The following is a 14,353-nucleotide window of genomic DNA, read 5'->3' as shown; positions in this document are numbered from 1 at the left end:
AGGAAATCTGATATGGTTCTACGCCTTAAAGTTGGTGACCTTGTGCCTCCATATCCACTGCCTTGGGAGGATGCTGAAGGAGTTCCTTGTGCTTGTGATTGTGAGCTTGGTTCAGAGAAACCCCTTTTTTAGATTTGTCTTGGGCTTCCTCCTCTTCCCTTATGTATTTGGCTCTATCTGTTGCTGACACAACTGCACAAGTTTTGATTCCTATTTGTTTATCTCCATCCCATGGCCTTTTCCCGCAGAGGTGTTTTTTGGCACGGGTGTATGAACCTGTGTAATTATTGTTGCAATGGGGGCAATGAAATTTAGTGGTTCCACCCCCTTTCCCTGCTTCAGGCCTTTTAACATATTTCCACAATGGGGTTTGGTCTTGTTCAGTTTTTTGAGAGTCATGTTCACCCTCCTCCAGCTCCTCCTCGCCGGGGTTTTCATCAAATCCACTTTCTCCAGCTTCTTCATCCCCCTCTTCATTTTGGCCCCTCTGTTTCCTACTCTTCAGCACCATAATAACCAGAAAAGGGACCAAGAAGAGGAAAATGCCAAGAAATATAGCCAAGTCCATGATGTTTGATATTTGTAGGCTTTTGAATCTGCAAAATTTAATGGGAATGGGAATGGAAATATGAATGAGAAAATTAATTTAATTTATTTAGATTAATTCATTTAATTTAGATTCAAGATTTTTTTACTAAATTAATTAAACTAACTAAACTATACTAAATTACTACCTAACTAAGGTTTAAAATACTAAATTACTAAGTTACTAACGTAACTAACCTCTTTGCAGGCTTGCTCCTTGCTCCTCGGCGCTTGCTCCTTGCTCCTTTGCTCTTGCTCTCCAGCGTCTCCTCAACTCATTCAAGTGACAATGGATTTTTTTTGCCCCCAAATCATTTTAAAACATAATTTTTTTTAAATTAAATTTATTTATTTATTTTTATTTTTATTTATTTATTTATTTATATTTATATTTATTTATTTATTTTTATTTATTTCTTTATTTACTTATTTTTTTCGCGTCTGTGATTTTTTTCGTGCGAATCGCTCCCGGCGTCGCTCGAATCGTTCTCGGAGCAAAAAATTAAACGCTTGGGCTCCCCGATCGCTCCCGCGCTGTAATTTTTGCTCCGGGTGCGACGCTCCCGATTTTGGCAAGGAGCGCAAATTTTTTATCGGGAGCGCACTCCTGAGCCGCTCCCGACTGGAGCGCGGATTGGGAGCAGCTTCGAGGGGGGGGGGGGGAGCGCTCCCCCGCAACTCTGATCTGGAAATAAAGTGGCTGATGGTTAGCCAATGTTGGCACTAAAGCTGACCAGAGATGGGAAATCTTGCTATCAATATGGAGCAAAATTAGCACCCATAAAAACTCCTGCGAGATCCAAATCCTAGAGGTGGAGGACAAGGAGCCAGGGACACAGTTTATCTCAAGAAACTAGCTCAAACTAAAGTATGCATGAGGGAGATGGAAGATACATGGAAAGGGAGCTGACTTGGATAGTCAATGTCACTGTGGATCACAATGAACCAGAATTTCTCAGCACCCATCTCTGATTAGGAAAATGGAGGAAATGGTAGGATGGGAATAGCATTTCCAATAAAATCACTTGTTGACTGAGGAGAGGTTTTTATACTTCTCTCAATCAACTCCTTGAATCTCACAAGGCGGGTTAGATAGAGGGACAAGTCTGCCCAATGTTTTACACGCTGGTGCTATGGCTGATTGGAATAGAATTTACAATTTTTTTTTATATTGAAAGAAATTTATTTACAGGGAATTTAAATAGGAAATAAAAATAAATTAAATATTTACAAATATTGTTGAAATTTCATAAAAAAATTCAGAAACACAAGTTTATGCATTAAAAAATCAGCGAACAGAATTTTAAAATTAGACATAAACAGGTAGCAAACTAGTCAGTATTTTGAAGCCTTAACCTCAAAAGCTATAGGGCCTCAGATGCATTAGATTTTATAAATTAAAAAGAACAAATTGCTTGTAAAATATAATTTTTTGCGAGAAATATACACAATAAAAGATAGAGAAAAAGAAGGTTGATTTATTAAATGAATGTCTATGTGTACAACAAAACCAAAAGGCAAATTCCTGTAAAGAATCTTGACTAGATTAGATTCTAATTATCTACAATGCAAAGAGGTCATATACAAACACTCTGGAAAGAAGTAAATTATGAGACAACCTTCAAACACCTTCGGATGATCTGATACAATTATAGACAACCTGTTTTCTCTGCAAGATTAATGGTTGTTAGAACTGGTTAAATCAAGACTAGACCTTCTAACAACAAATAAACTAACAGGAATTCAAGTTACCTAAAAAGATGCATCCAAACATTGAGTGGAGTTTCCTTTTGAACTGTATCTTCCCTTCGAAAATAATTTGATGCCACCTGTTGGTTCAGTTTTTTGTAACTCCCAGAAAATTGAAATCAGAAGATAAGAACGACAACTTAATTTAATGCATACCACTCCTCATAGTGTTCTCTCTCTCCCCTTCATAGGCCCCTCCTCTTTTTATACCTCTTCAAAGCAGTTGGGAAGTTGAACCAATTTGGAGGTTTGTTATAATTTAATTTAATTTAATTTCTAATCAGATGTTGATTAGAATACGAGAATGGGGTTTCTAAATGAAATGTTAAATTAAATTAACTTTTAAATTACTATGTTTTAATTTCCTAGTAGGTGGGACCCTCCTAATCCATCAAATAAACAGTTTAATATTTGATTTTCTCATATACTTGATTTGATCAATAATAATAATTGAATGTTGTTGTAATAATAATAATAATAATAATGTTGCTGTAAACCATATAGAATAAAATATCATGTCTGCTTAAAATGAAGGCAAGATAATGTCATCCATCTCTATCCATGAATATCCATGCAGGAGAAGATCATCATCAAATAGAAAATGACAAACACCTTATGCCTCCCATAATGCCCCCTTGTATCTCCATCATCAAGCATCATAATAATCAACAAAGATACATATACATATATAACCCCATATATACGCATGTATACTAAAAAATATAGCACATATATCATAAAATCCCAAAAATTATCCACAATATTTGTATAACCATCCATACATACAAGATCAAAATATTGGCGACTCTATTGGGAAATTCTCTGAAAGCGAGATGGCTAGGGTATTGGACGCCGCCGACATACTGCGCAGCGCAGAGGCAGAATCGACCAAGCTTTCATGGAGGTTAATCGCCGGACCAACCCAACTAAACACGCCGAAACGGATCTGGTACAGCAGAGGTCGAGAACATAAACCCTCTGCAACGAATCAAGCCGCGGATGGAAAACGGTCTGTTCACAAATCATGGACGGGAACTGAAACAATGGCGAGGGTTCCCGGAGATCTGAGCGACGCAGCCACGGTGAAGGCAGAGGTTGGGGGCGAGAGAGCGGCTAGCCCGCAAAGGAAATCAAATGAAGGGCTGCCGAAATCAACTGCGCAGAGATGGAGTCGGCTCCGCGGCGGGCCAAAAAACAAATTCTTCATGGCAAATCGGCTCCTGACGACAGATCGACCTTCTTACAGGTCTCAGGCGCATCCTCTGCCCCAAGGTTTTTTCTCCCAGGTATTGACAGAACCAAACAAACTTCGATATGGCGTAGGGGTTTCAACACGCCTTCGATCAGATCTACAAACCTATCTAGTTTCAGTCATGCAACAAGCCAAAGCGCCCTGGTTGGGAACGACTGCTCCAACAAACGCCGCACAGAACGACACGCCTCCCAACCGACCAGATCCTGCAAAGACAGGGTTGTATAAGAGCAATCCACTGTGCAAGGGTACAGATCTGGCTCAAAAAAGGCTCCACAGCACCGATCTAATCCATACAGATGCAGATCTGATTCAGATCTTCATCAAATTGATTGAAGGAAAACACTACTGCATGCGGCTCAGAAAGGCAACAAGCATCCATGAGTTAAAAAAGGAAATACAGGGTCGCCATGGAATCCCAGAACGATTACAAAACCTCATTTACTCAGGGTTCAGTTTGCAAGACAACAAAACCCTGCAGCATTATGGCATAGCCAATGATTCAACCATTAATCTAACTCTCCGACTGCGTGGCGGAAGCTCTGGAACCAGCTCTAAAAATACAGGTTCCTTTCGCGATGCAGTAAAAGGAAAGGGAGAAAAAATGAAAAATAAAGCAGCACCAACATCAGAATTGCCAGGACCCTACATCGTCGAACAAAAGCTAGAATCACCAACTCTGCAAGTATCTATGCCGGAGGTAAATGACTTATACACTGATTTATCTAATACTGCAGTTATATGTAGATTCAATGGCTTCTGGCCAAAATCAGATGCCCTGCATCAATGGATCTACTCAACATGGACACCTAACTGTGAAATTTATCTCTGCCCTAAAGGGTTTTTCATAGTTAGATTTGATACAGAACAGGAAAGGGATAGCATTATCAAACAGAGGCCTTGGTTCTGGGGCAGTGCTGGCCACTTCACCACACCCTGGTTCTCAGATTTTGATGCTACTACAATGATAGTCTCAACCATGCCTGTATGGGTAAGGCTACATGGGCTCCCATTGCATTTCTGGCATCAAAAAGTGTTAATCGCCATTGGGAATTCTCTAGGGAAATTCCTAAAAACGGATGAAGACAGAGCAATCAGGGGAATCTTTACATTTGCCAGAATATGTGTAGAAGTGGATTTGAGTCAGGGGCTACCTGACCACATCACGCTAAACTTCAATAATACTTAATGGATACAGCAGCTTGACTACGAAAACACAGCATTCCGTTGCAGGAACTGTATGCAAACAGGGCATCTTCAATATGATTGCCCATCAGCTCAAAAGGACCCTAGGAAAACTAAGAAACAACAAAAAAAGCCCAAAGGCTGGCAACACACAGAGCCATTGGAAGAAGAGGACATAAAGGAGGAACCCACAGAGAACCAGATGGAACCAGAATCTCAAATGGGACAGAAACAAACTCAGGAAGCGAATACCCTTTCTACTCATACGGGGCTGATCATTACAGATCTACATCAAGAGTTGCAAATGGAAGTAAGTGGCATAAAGAGAACCCATGAATCGGAGGGCTCAGAATCAGACAAAGAACAACAAATGATCACAATGGAAAACCAGCTAGCTACAATTACACCCACAGCTGATTCGGGAGGATGGCGTCGGGTGGAGAAGAAGAAGGGAAGAAAAGAATAGACTTGCTGGAACATATTTTTCTTTTTCTGTTACTCTGTTGGATCCTGTCCTTACAGGAATTGTTCATTCGCTATTTAGTGTTTTTTTTCTTTGTTTTGCTGCCTGTTATCACAGGATCAGCCATCTGCATATGCCTATGGCATCTACAAAATGTAATTTTATCAATTATGAATAAAATTACGATTTTTTCCTAGGGGAAAAAAAAACCATCCATACATACAATATCATATAAAAAAATTGTAGTCATGATGAGAACGAGCGCTGAAAATCTAGAAATTAACTGAAATAGTAGCAAAACTGAAACATAGTCTATCCACAAACGATAATCTGCTCTGAAAATATAAATAGACTATCATTTTGGCCTATGAGATGTTGCATTTTCAGTGTGCTCCTCCTGCTAGCTGTGATGAGGTGAGAAAGCTGGACAACAAGCCTAGAAGATTTAGCTACTAGTTAAGGAGTGGGGCAACATGTGAGACAGTAGACTGTAGTCTGTAACTATTGAGACACGTGCTTCAGGGGAGGGTGGAGGAGGAGGTAAATAAGTTGTTGGCCATTTCTGGACAGATCGTAAAGGTTGTGGCTAAATGATATTCTACTAGCCATCATTGGCAAGACTACAAGTGGGGCTGAAAAATGAGGGGGCAAGTGGGGCTGAAAAATGAGGGGCACTAGAATACCAATACGAGGTCTGTTATGAATAGATAGTTGTGGGGATTGAACGATAGGTTGACTGGTCAAATTCACAATACCAGTTTACAGCAGCTATTTTAATTCTTTTGAATCTCCATCAAAGTGCATTGAGACTTTGGGCCTTCTATCTCTTCTTATTCCCAACCCTCTCTATTGTTTCTTCCCCTTCCTCTGTTTCCATTAAAAAATCTCACGCTGGTAAACTTGCACACTGGGAAAATGGTTGTTGTGTGTTTCCAAGAACCTCTTCCTCCATCCTCAGCTTCTAGCAGTGGTTAGGGACAGTTTGAATGGCAAACAACTAAACTGCAGAAAGCTAGACATTCTCTATGTCCCTAGAACTTTGCAGGCAGTGGGGAAAATGGCATGCAATAATCGAGGTTTGAGAGTAATGGTGAGTGAATGACGAAAGTAATGGCAGGTGTAAGGATCACCATCGTGGATGATCACATCATATAAACAATTGGAGTATGGATGCCAACTTGGATCGATAATACTATAGACCAACAATAGATTAAGGCCTAGGTGTGCTACATAGGCAATATTCATGTGGTTATGAGAATTGCCGACACAATCGATACATGAGGGTTAAAACCAACCCTTAATATGACACTATCGAGAGGGATAGAGTCTTATGGGGAATTTAAGGAAAATCTGCAGTGAGGATTACAAATTATATCGCAATCAATAAATTTAGACACAGTGCAGGATGGCATATGTGGAGTGACACATTTTTGCAATTTATTGACATATCATCACCTGTCAGCAGCACTGTGACAAGTTGTTAACTCATGAACCATGTCCCAACCTTCATATGACATTTGGCTGCTCGTTAATATGTTGATGCCTCAATATTTTATTGTTCAGATGTGCACCCTGCCGCCACAATAGACAATACGCTATGACATGTAGTATGGATTTCACATGATTTACTTTTTAAAACAAAATTTGCTCAAGAATATGATCATACAAACAATATTTCCGACCTTGTAACCATATGTATCACATTTAATAAAGCGTGGCCATCATTTGTCCTGCATGGGTAGTATAAATTCGCGACCATAAAACTATGTAAAAGTATTTTGCAACCATTCAAAACTCTCCAACAGTGATAATGGTACACTATGTTCGGATCATACAAAATAGAATAACATAGTATAGATGCAAATTTGCGTTGGAGATGCTTATAAATATAGCGCAAGAATGGTCTTCGAACTTTGACATTAGAGATTGTAGGAGTTTAAGGCCTAATAATAAAATTTTAACCCTTATTTCTTCACTTATTTTAAGAAGACTTAGCACATGTCAAAACTTGGCAATATATAAATATATGCTCAGATTTCTTTTCTGTTTGTCGTATCCATAGCAGAAATTTCACATTCAATCCAAGCATAGTCAAAACCCAAGTATCCAAGAAAATCTGTAGCATCAGGCTGCTTGTCTTGACTCTTAACATCATCACTCATTACAGGAGCTTCTTATGTCTTGTCTTAAGGTAGGGTCTCACCTACTAGTTCTATTTTTTTTTGCTTTCTTCTATGAAATTTGTGTTTAATTTGTTTGTTAAGGAGAGAGGGAAGATATCGCAATGATTTGTAAAATTTTTAACATTGACGTGTGTCAACATCACCATCATGGTTTACCACCCCTATAAAATCCATGATGATAACGAAAGACCATGTTATTGGCCAGAAAAGCATTACAAAAAGATTAGGCAACCTTTGGCAAGCTTTCTAGATTTGGAGAAATCAGCTGGCAATGATAAATCATAAATGTAGATACCTACATTTTGAAAACTTGTGTTATTTCATGAACAGTATTAAAGCGGGCATGCTGTTTCAGTTAAACCTATCTATAGGAAGCCATTAGTATCAGATCTTAACATTTCTGCCAATTTTTGTTTCAAATGGTGAGGAAAATGTAATATTTATGTTACCAAGGACCTTAGGGATCCTGGACAAAGTTAGAGGTTCCAGGGCTAATCTGTTTTGACATGAATGTAGATGACTCTGTACAGTTCAAAAAAATTACCAAACCAAAAAAGAAGTGATAAAATTAAAACTATTAAGCTATGATATTAAATAATTAGTTTAATTCTTGCAGTCCAAACAACAATGAAATTTACTATTTAGGTAAAACCTTAATGCCACCCTTTTCCTCCTGAAGCTGTCCTTTGAAAAGGCCTGTCAAAGGTCTTGCTCCAACACCAACAACAACAATATCTGCCTCTAGTTCCCTGCCATCCTTCAGCTTTACCATCTTAACCTGCAGAAAGAATCCTTTTTGAGTCCTACAAGAAACTCTTATAGCCACATTGGATCTAAGAGGACTCTAAATGACAAGTTACTGCCAATGAAAATTAATTGTATATAAACTCATATTGCCAATGAAAACTAATTGTCTATAAACTCCACAGTGATCATTATGCTCCCAGAAGCAGAGTAATTAATGCTGTATAGGCTGGAATATACACCATTTATTAGTCTGCAGCTGTGTGCATAATGTTTGCCTAAACTCCACAACGTTGCTGTCAATACTTACCAGACATACAGAAAGATTAATTACAACTTTCATTGCCAAGAATTGATTAGCCCTTTAAAGCTAGAGCATTAACACTTGATGTCATTGGTTATACACATATTGACAGAGATGGGAGCTATAAATGAAGAAAAACAATTAGTGAACCACTTACATTTCCATGTTCATCCGTGCTGAATCCTGCGGCCCTTCCTTTGATAATATCCACACCCTTTCCTTTATAATAGCCCTCATAGAAAGAAGCTATATCTGCAGTGAAAAGACGAGGCACTACGCAAGAAGCAACCAAAGTGTGATCATTACGAACTTGAAGGTATAACTATGGGAAAAGAAGATATTGAAATGTTGAACTTAAAGTATATTTGAAAATCCAATGATTCTGTAAATACATTACTTCTTTCCAATGTAAACAAATAAAATACAACGTTATAAATGTAACTATTCGCAAAAGACATGAGATGGACCTCTTTCAGATGAGCATAAAAATATTTAGCTGATAGTTGCTAAATAGTTCATATAAATTGCAAGAGAAAGTTAAAGACATTCCAAGATAACATATTAGAAAACTGTTGCCTACTGAGAATCCAAAAGACGACTCTAGATGTAACCAATTGTGTCTTAGGAAAGCTGCTGATGAGATCCTTTAACAAGCCAAAATTCAACATAATAACATAGATTGTACTATAATATAGTCTCAATTTATAGAAGCATCACAGTTATGTCCATTTTGAATAAACCATAGAAAATGACGTTCAAGGAAACTTACTGAACCCTGGCTCGGGGCACACCATTTTAACTTTATACTTGTTGATTTTTAAGACTGCAGCAAGTTCAAGGCCAATATATCCTCCACCAACAACCACAGCTGTGCCTTCTGGTTTTGACTGTATTGCAGATACCAAGGCATCAGCTTCAGCAATCTCTCTCAGATAAAAGATGCCCTTGGCATCAGCTCCTTGTGTGCCAAAGTCGGATAAATTGATAACCTGTTAATAAAATGGCAAAAAATGAGTCCAAAAAAATTACAGCAGAAAAATACACTTGTGGAGTTAGACCAACCAAGTTATCTCATGAAAATATAAGAAATATTGAGAATGTCTACTTGCACCACTGATTTTTGCTTTTGTTAAGAAAAGGAAAAAGCTTTATTTGGCATTTGTGATTTGCCAAAGGAAAAAATATTGATCATTCTTTTACTGAGCTCAGAACTTTGGTGTGGCCATAGCTTTCTGCTGGCAGTCATGCAGCTAGGAAAACTGACCCGAGTGATGCAGACTCTAGAGGCTGGTCAGCCATTAAAGACTTATTAGAATAAGAAAAAAAATGTGACAGTAGAGGCAATTGAACCATTCAAAATATAAGACTTTTGAAGAGAAGGTTCTTCTTTTATTTCCTAAGGAAAACTTCACAGGGAAATCCCCAAGCACTTCTCCACATTTCACATATGTACCCAATGTAAAAGCATGGGCATGGATTATAATTTAAGATTCGTGATCCAGTAGCGACATCAAATGAGGCATGTAACAGATGCAGCCAGCCTGGGATCAACCTCAAGACCTCCTACATGAAGTTCAAAGCACTCAACCTCTAAAGCTAGCTCACCATTCTGGAGAGATCATAGGGGTTACTTTGTATATCAACATTAATGTAATAATTAATTTCCAGGAAAATTATTTATTATTGAGAAGACGGTAAAATACAAAAGATGGTTGAAATTACAGCCTTACTTCAAGCTACTACTATAGGCATCTCAACTTGGAATTTGAGTTTAAGCATGCTGGATATTAATAAAATCAGTTCTCAAGTTAGCCCATCAATCCATAGGTGTGCATGAAAATGGTGGCAATGGAGTGGGAATGGCTTTAGGGAAGGGTACAATAGCCAAGTGACTAGCTAATGGTGGTCCAACATCCTCAGTCTATAGATGTAAGGGGAGAGCAATCATGGAGGCATGAGTTACCCCTTTCCTTGGCTTGCATTTTCCACCCATTTGGTGCACCTTTACTTCTTTATCATTATGCTTTGATTTGGGTGCATAGCTCAAAAGCCCAAGTTTTCTTTTTTATATTTGGCATTTAGTACCCCTTAATGATGAGGCAGTTTTTTACTTGTCAATGTTGGGAGAATACAAGGGTTCCTTTTATAGATGGAGAATCATGTGCTCTAGGAAGTGGATGATGGCTAATGATGGGGGTAGAGCTCATGGTAGGCTTTTGCCAATCCGCTAATCAAATGTGTCAGCCATCTTTTGCATCTTATCTCTTTCTTTCATTGTGTCTTTCTTGTGCCTTTAACTTTCTTTTAGTTGCATCAAACTCCTAGAAAAATTTTGTCAGCTCGGACTCAAGGATGAGGATGAGAGAGTGCCAATCCCCATGACCAATGACAGGAAAGATAAAAAATTGTAAGTGTGGGATACCATGGACATGTTACCTCAATCAAATCCTCTCTAGTAGTTCCCTTCCTAAAACCCTAAGGCCTCAGAGTAGGTCCCATTGAACTACAGTCAAAGACTTTCTAGGTGAAGTGAGGGAACAAGAATACAGTCAAGATCTGTCAATCATCCAAATCACCTCTTGATTCATGTTAGTACGCCCCAAAACATTAAGTGAAAGCACATGATTAAAAAATGGTTGAAGTGTCTGTCGATGGATGACCCACATTCCTTCAAGAAGGACTGTCGGATGGGAGAGAGAAATATGACTGGAGCGAAAGTGGAGCATCTTGGCATCATGTCATGTGCTGATCAAGAGAGCTGCTTGCTGGTTGGCTGTCCAAGGAGGAGAAAATTTTTCTCCTCTGGGTTACCCACTTTTTGGGTCAGTAATAGTACCCAAGCATTCTAATTTTGTCATGCGTGTATAAGCATAAAAGGGTGTGTTATAGATTGAATCAGAACCCACATTGTTATGAGATTATAGATCATGAAGTGCAAGGGACTTCCCAAGTGGTATCCAGTCAAGCAGTCTCAGCAGGATTGTTGTACACAATAATTGTGTATAGCATCAAATACATGTCAGTGTTGCATCTCAAAGCAAGACCTTTGTGAACCCTGCCCAGTATCCATTTGGTATGCTACAGAGGCTATCCAATTCCAACAGCTCAGAGTTTGTAATCCCACACCTCCCTTAGAATTTTTTGAAGGGTTTCAAATAACGAATTAAGGTAGCCAGGCTTTATAAAGTGGGTAATCTAAGTTCTCAATAATACAGGGCTGGGAACAAGTTTGGATTAAACACTTACTAAATTTACAGGGCACTGTGAAAACAGCAGTGAAGGTTTCAAAATAATATGAAATACGCTGAAGTGCATCAAAAAAAGTAAGGTAAAGTATATAAGTTAACATTTGGATCAGATTTGGGTATCCAGTTTGTAGGAAAGGCTTAGATACTCTTCCAGTTGATGCCAAGGTACCTGCTTATGTAATTCTTGATGTAGGCGCAAATTGATTTTTAATGTAACAAACGACCAATGATACAATTTCAATAAAAGAAAACAAGTTATATAAAGAGATAATTAAAGATAGGCAAGGAAAGGATTCACAATTGATTGGTATTAGGCCTTCAAGGGTCCAATGAAGGAATTAATCAGGGATTGTCAGAATCATATTTGTAGTTTTTTTCCTAATTATACCTACAAAGAAATGGAACAGTTTTGACTTCTTGAACATGCCTTTATGCAGTGTTTCATGGGAGTTCTCTTGCAGAAACAGTGTCTGTGCAAAGACAGAACTTCTTGTCAGGTTTAATGCAGCTTGTCATTTTCAAATCATACATTGTGTGCTGGTGATTGAAAGTTTCTGATGTGGATGACATAATGATATTTATTTAACATCTAGATTTTGACCCATTTCTTAATAGAAGAAACCAAAATGATCTCTTCATATGAAACCTAACATGTAATGGCCTAGTCAAATTTAATTACTCTTCAGTTTTTCCAGATGACATCAAAAAAGCATCTACATGAAAATTACTCAAGATTAATGTGTCAACTGAAGTTTTAAGGCACATTCATAGACACAAGATAAATTTGCACATCCAAGGAGTTTTTCTGAATGGAGAGGTCTACATCCTCTAAATTCTGACAAGTTAAGGTCACGCATTCTTCACAAGCCACTCCCTACATTGTTCAATATGAAGTTTATATTGTAGATATTCACAAGTCCAATGTAAACACGGTAATTGGTATTAAGTTGCATAGTTCATACTCTAGTGAATTTTAAAATCTTCAAAGCATCATATCAGCATCATATTTCAATTTTCAAATGTTGTCATTTTACGTACTTACAATGGAACAAATTGTAATGATTGAAATGCCATATTTGACGGTAGTCCCTTCTGCGCTAGTGAGAGCTCTGGTCTATATTTTGACAGTTACACAATTGAAAACATAAATACACTGAAATGACTAACTTAAAAAACAACTTGCACAATGGAAAATACACCAGCAATTAAATTAAATTTAATTGCCAATATTAATTTATTATAAGTCCGTTAAAAAGATATCCAAAGGCTCTAGTACCAAGGATAGTGGCCCTTTACAATCCCTGAAAATGACAAAAAAATAGAAATACAAAATCCTTGGGCTGAGGGTAAATCCTTCAAGCCCTCACTGCCCAAAATCACTCAGTCCAGCTTCTCCTTTATTGGGCTGTCCACATAGCCACCTTGCTGTAGCACCTTAGGGCTTCCCATCCCTATTTAAACAGTCAGTCCACCTGCAATCTTCCCTCTTTACACGTCTGTCCTGTTGTGACAACCTCCTGTAGCCCATGGCCCTCACACAGGCCCCTCGATCTACACTTATTACCTTCCTATGGGCGGCTGTAACCCTTAACAGCTCACAGCCCACAAATATCTTCCCTCAGCCAGGTCCTGTAAACCTTTCATAGCCCGGCTTGCTTCCTTCTACTGCGGCTTGACCAAAACAGGCCTTCTCTGCCCTTGCACAGGCCTTGGCCTGCTGCTTCTTGCTATAGCCTATTCCAGACCTTCCACAAGGTCCGGCACCTTGCTACTTGTCTGCGGATGCATCTATAGGCCCCCATTTCTCTGTGATTTTCCACGGTAGGGCTCACAGCCCCATCCTTGCTGTTGTGTAAACCTGGCCCTTTCCTTGGGGCCCTGAACTCTTGCAGACAGGCCCTGCAGCCTGCCTTGTTTGCAGCAGTTTGTGTCTTCACCCATCTGGCCCCCTGCCAACCCTCTAGGCTCTCTTTCCAAGTCACAAGAATGAATCACTTACCCTTGTAATTATGCTTTTACTTTTCTAAAGGTACTTATACTTTTACTTTTCCAAAGGGTGCAATACCATGGGTCTATAACATGAGTCATCAGAATGCCATGGGTTTATAGGTACAAAGCCCCATCACATAACCCATACACTCATACAATCACTTTTATGAGCGTTCGCTGTTTCCCTCTCACATGCTCTTTATGAGTGTTTTCCTCTCACATACCCAGCATCAAGAACATGTGAGAGCAATGTTGCACAAAGCAAGGACATTTTTTGAAAGCAAAGCATTGGAAGCGTGATTTTCCAAAAAACTTTGAAAGTGAAGTGTCTCGAAAACCCCTCTATATATATATATATATATATATATATATTTGTATTTATATTTAAAATAAAACGCATCTAAAATACCAAATTAATTGCAGAAGATATGAAAACATGCATATTTGTACATAACTCAAGATAGATATGGCATCCATAGGACATCAATGATATTCTTTCGAATATCAACCATCTAGATTCCAGCAATTACAAATAAACATAAAGTTTTTAAGCATATCACAAATAATAGAAAGAAAGCAGAAAATAAATGTGCCTGAAGGGATGTCTATGTGTTTGTGAGCATTTGTATGTTTGAAATTGAAATATAATTG

At 38.4% G+C, this 14,353-nt stretch overlaps 1 protein-coding gene across 1 annotated transcript in view; it reads right to left on the bottom strand.

Moving 5' to 3' along the window:
• The window catches only part of LOC149195016 (monodehydroascorbate reductase-like), a 129,466-nt gene that overhangs the window by 102,163 nt on the left and 12,950 nt on the right, over positions 1-14,353 (bottom strand). The window contains exons 6-8 of the mRNA XM_089405208.1: positions 9,235-9,454; positions 8,623-8,738; positions 8,070-8,195 (exon numbers count right to left, since the gene is read on the bottom strand). Of these exons, the coding sequence (XP_089261334.1) occupies positions 8,070-8,195; positions 8,623-8,738; positions 9,235-9,454 (462 nt within the window). The remainder of the gene's footprint in view (positions 1-8,069; positions 8,196-8,622; positions 8,739-9,234; positions 9,455-14,353) is intronic.

The sequence above is a fragment of the Pinus tabuliformis genome, chromosome 2_2 (genome assembly GCF_031772625.1).
Source record: "Pinus tabuliformis cultivar Carrire ecotype Pingquan chromosome 2_2, CPIR1, whole genome shotgun sequence".
Taxonomy (NCBI): Eukaryota; Viridiplantae; Streptophyta; class Pinopsida; order Pinales; family Pinaceae; genus Pinus; species Pinus tabuliformis.
The sequence above is the reverse complement of the archived record's forward strand: the minus strand, read 5'-3'. Positions and strand labels throughout refer to the sequence as shown.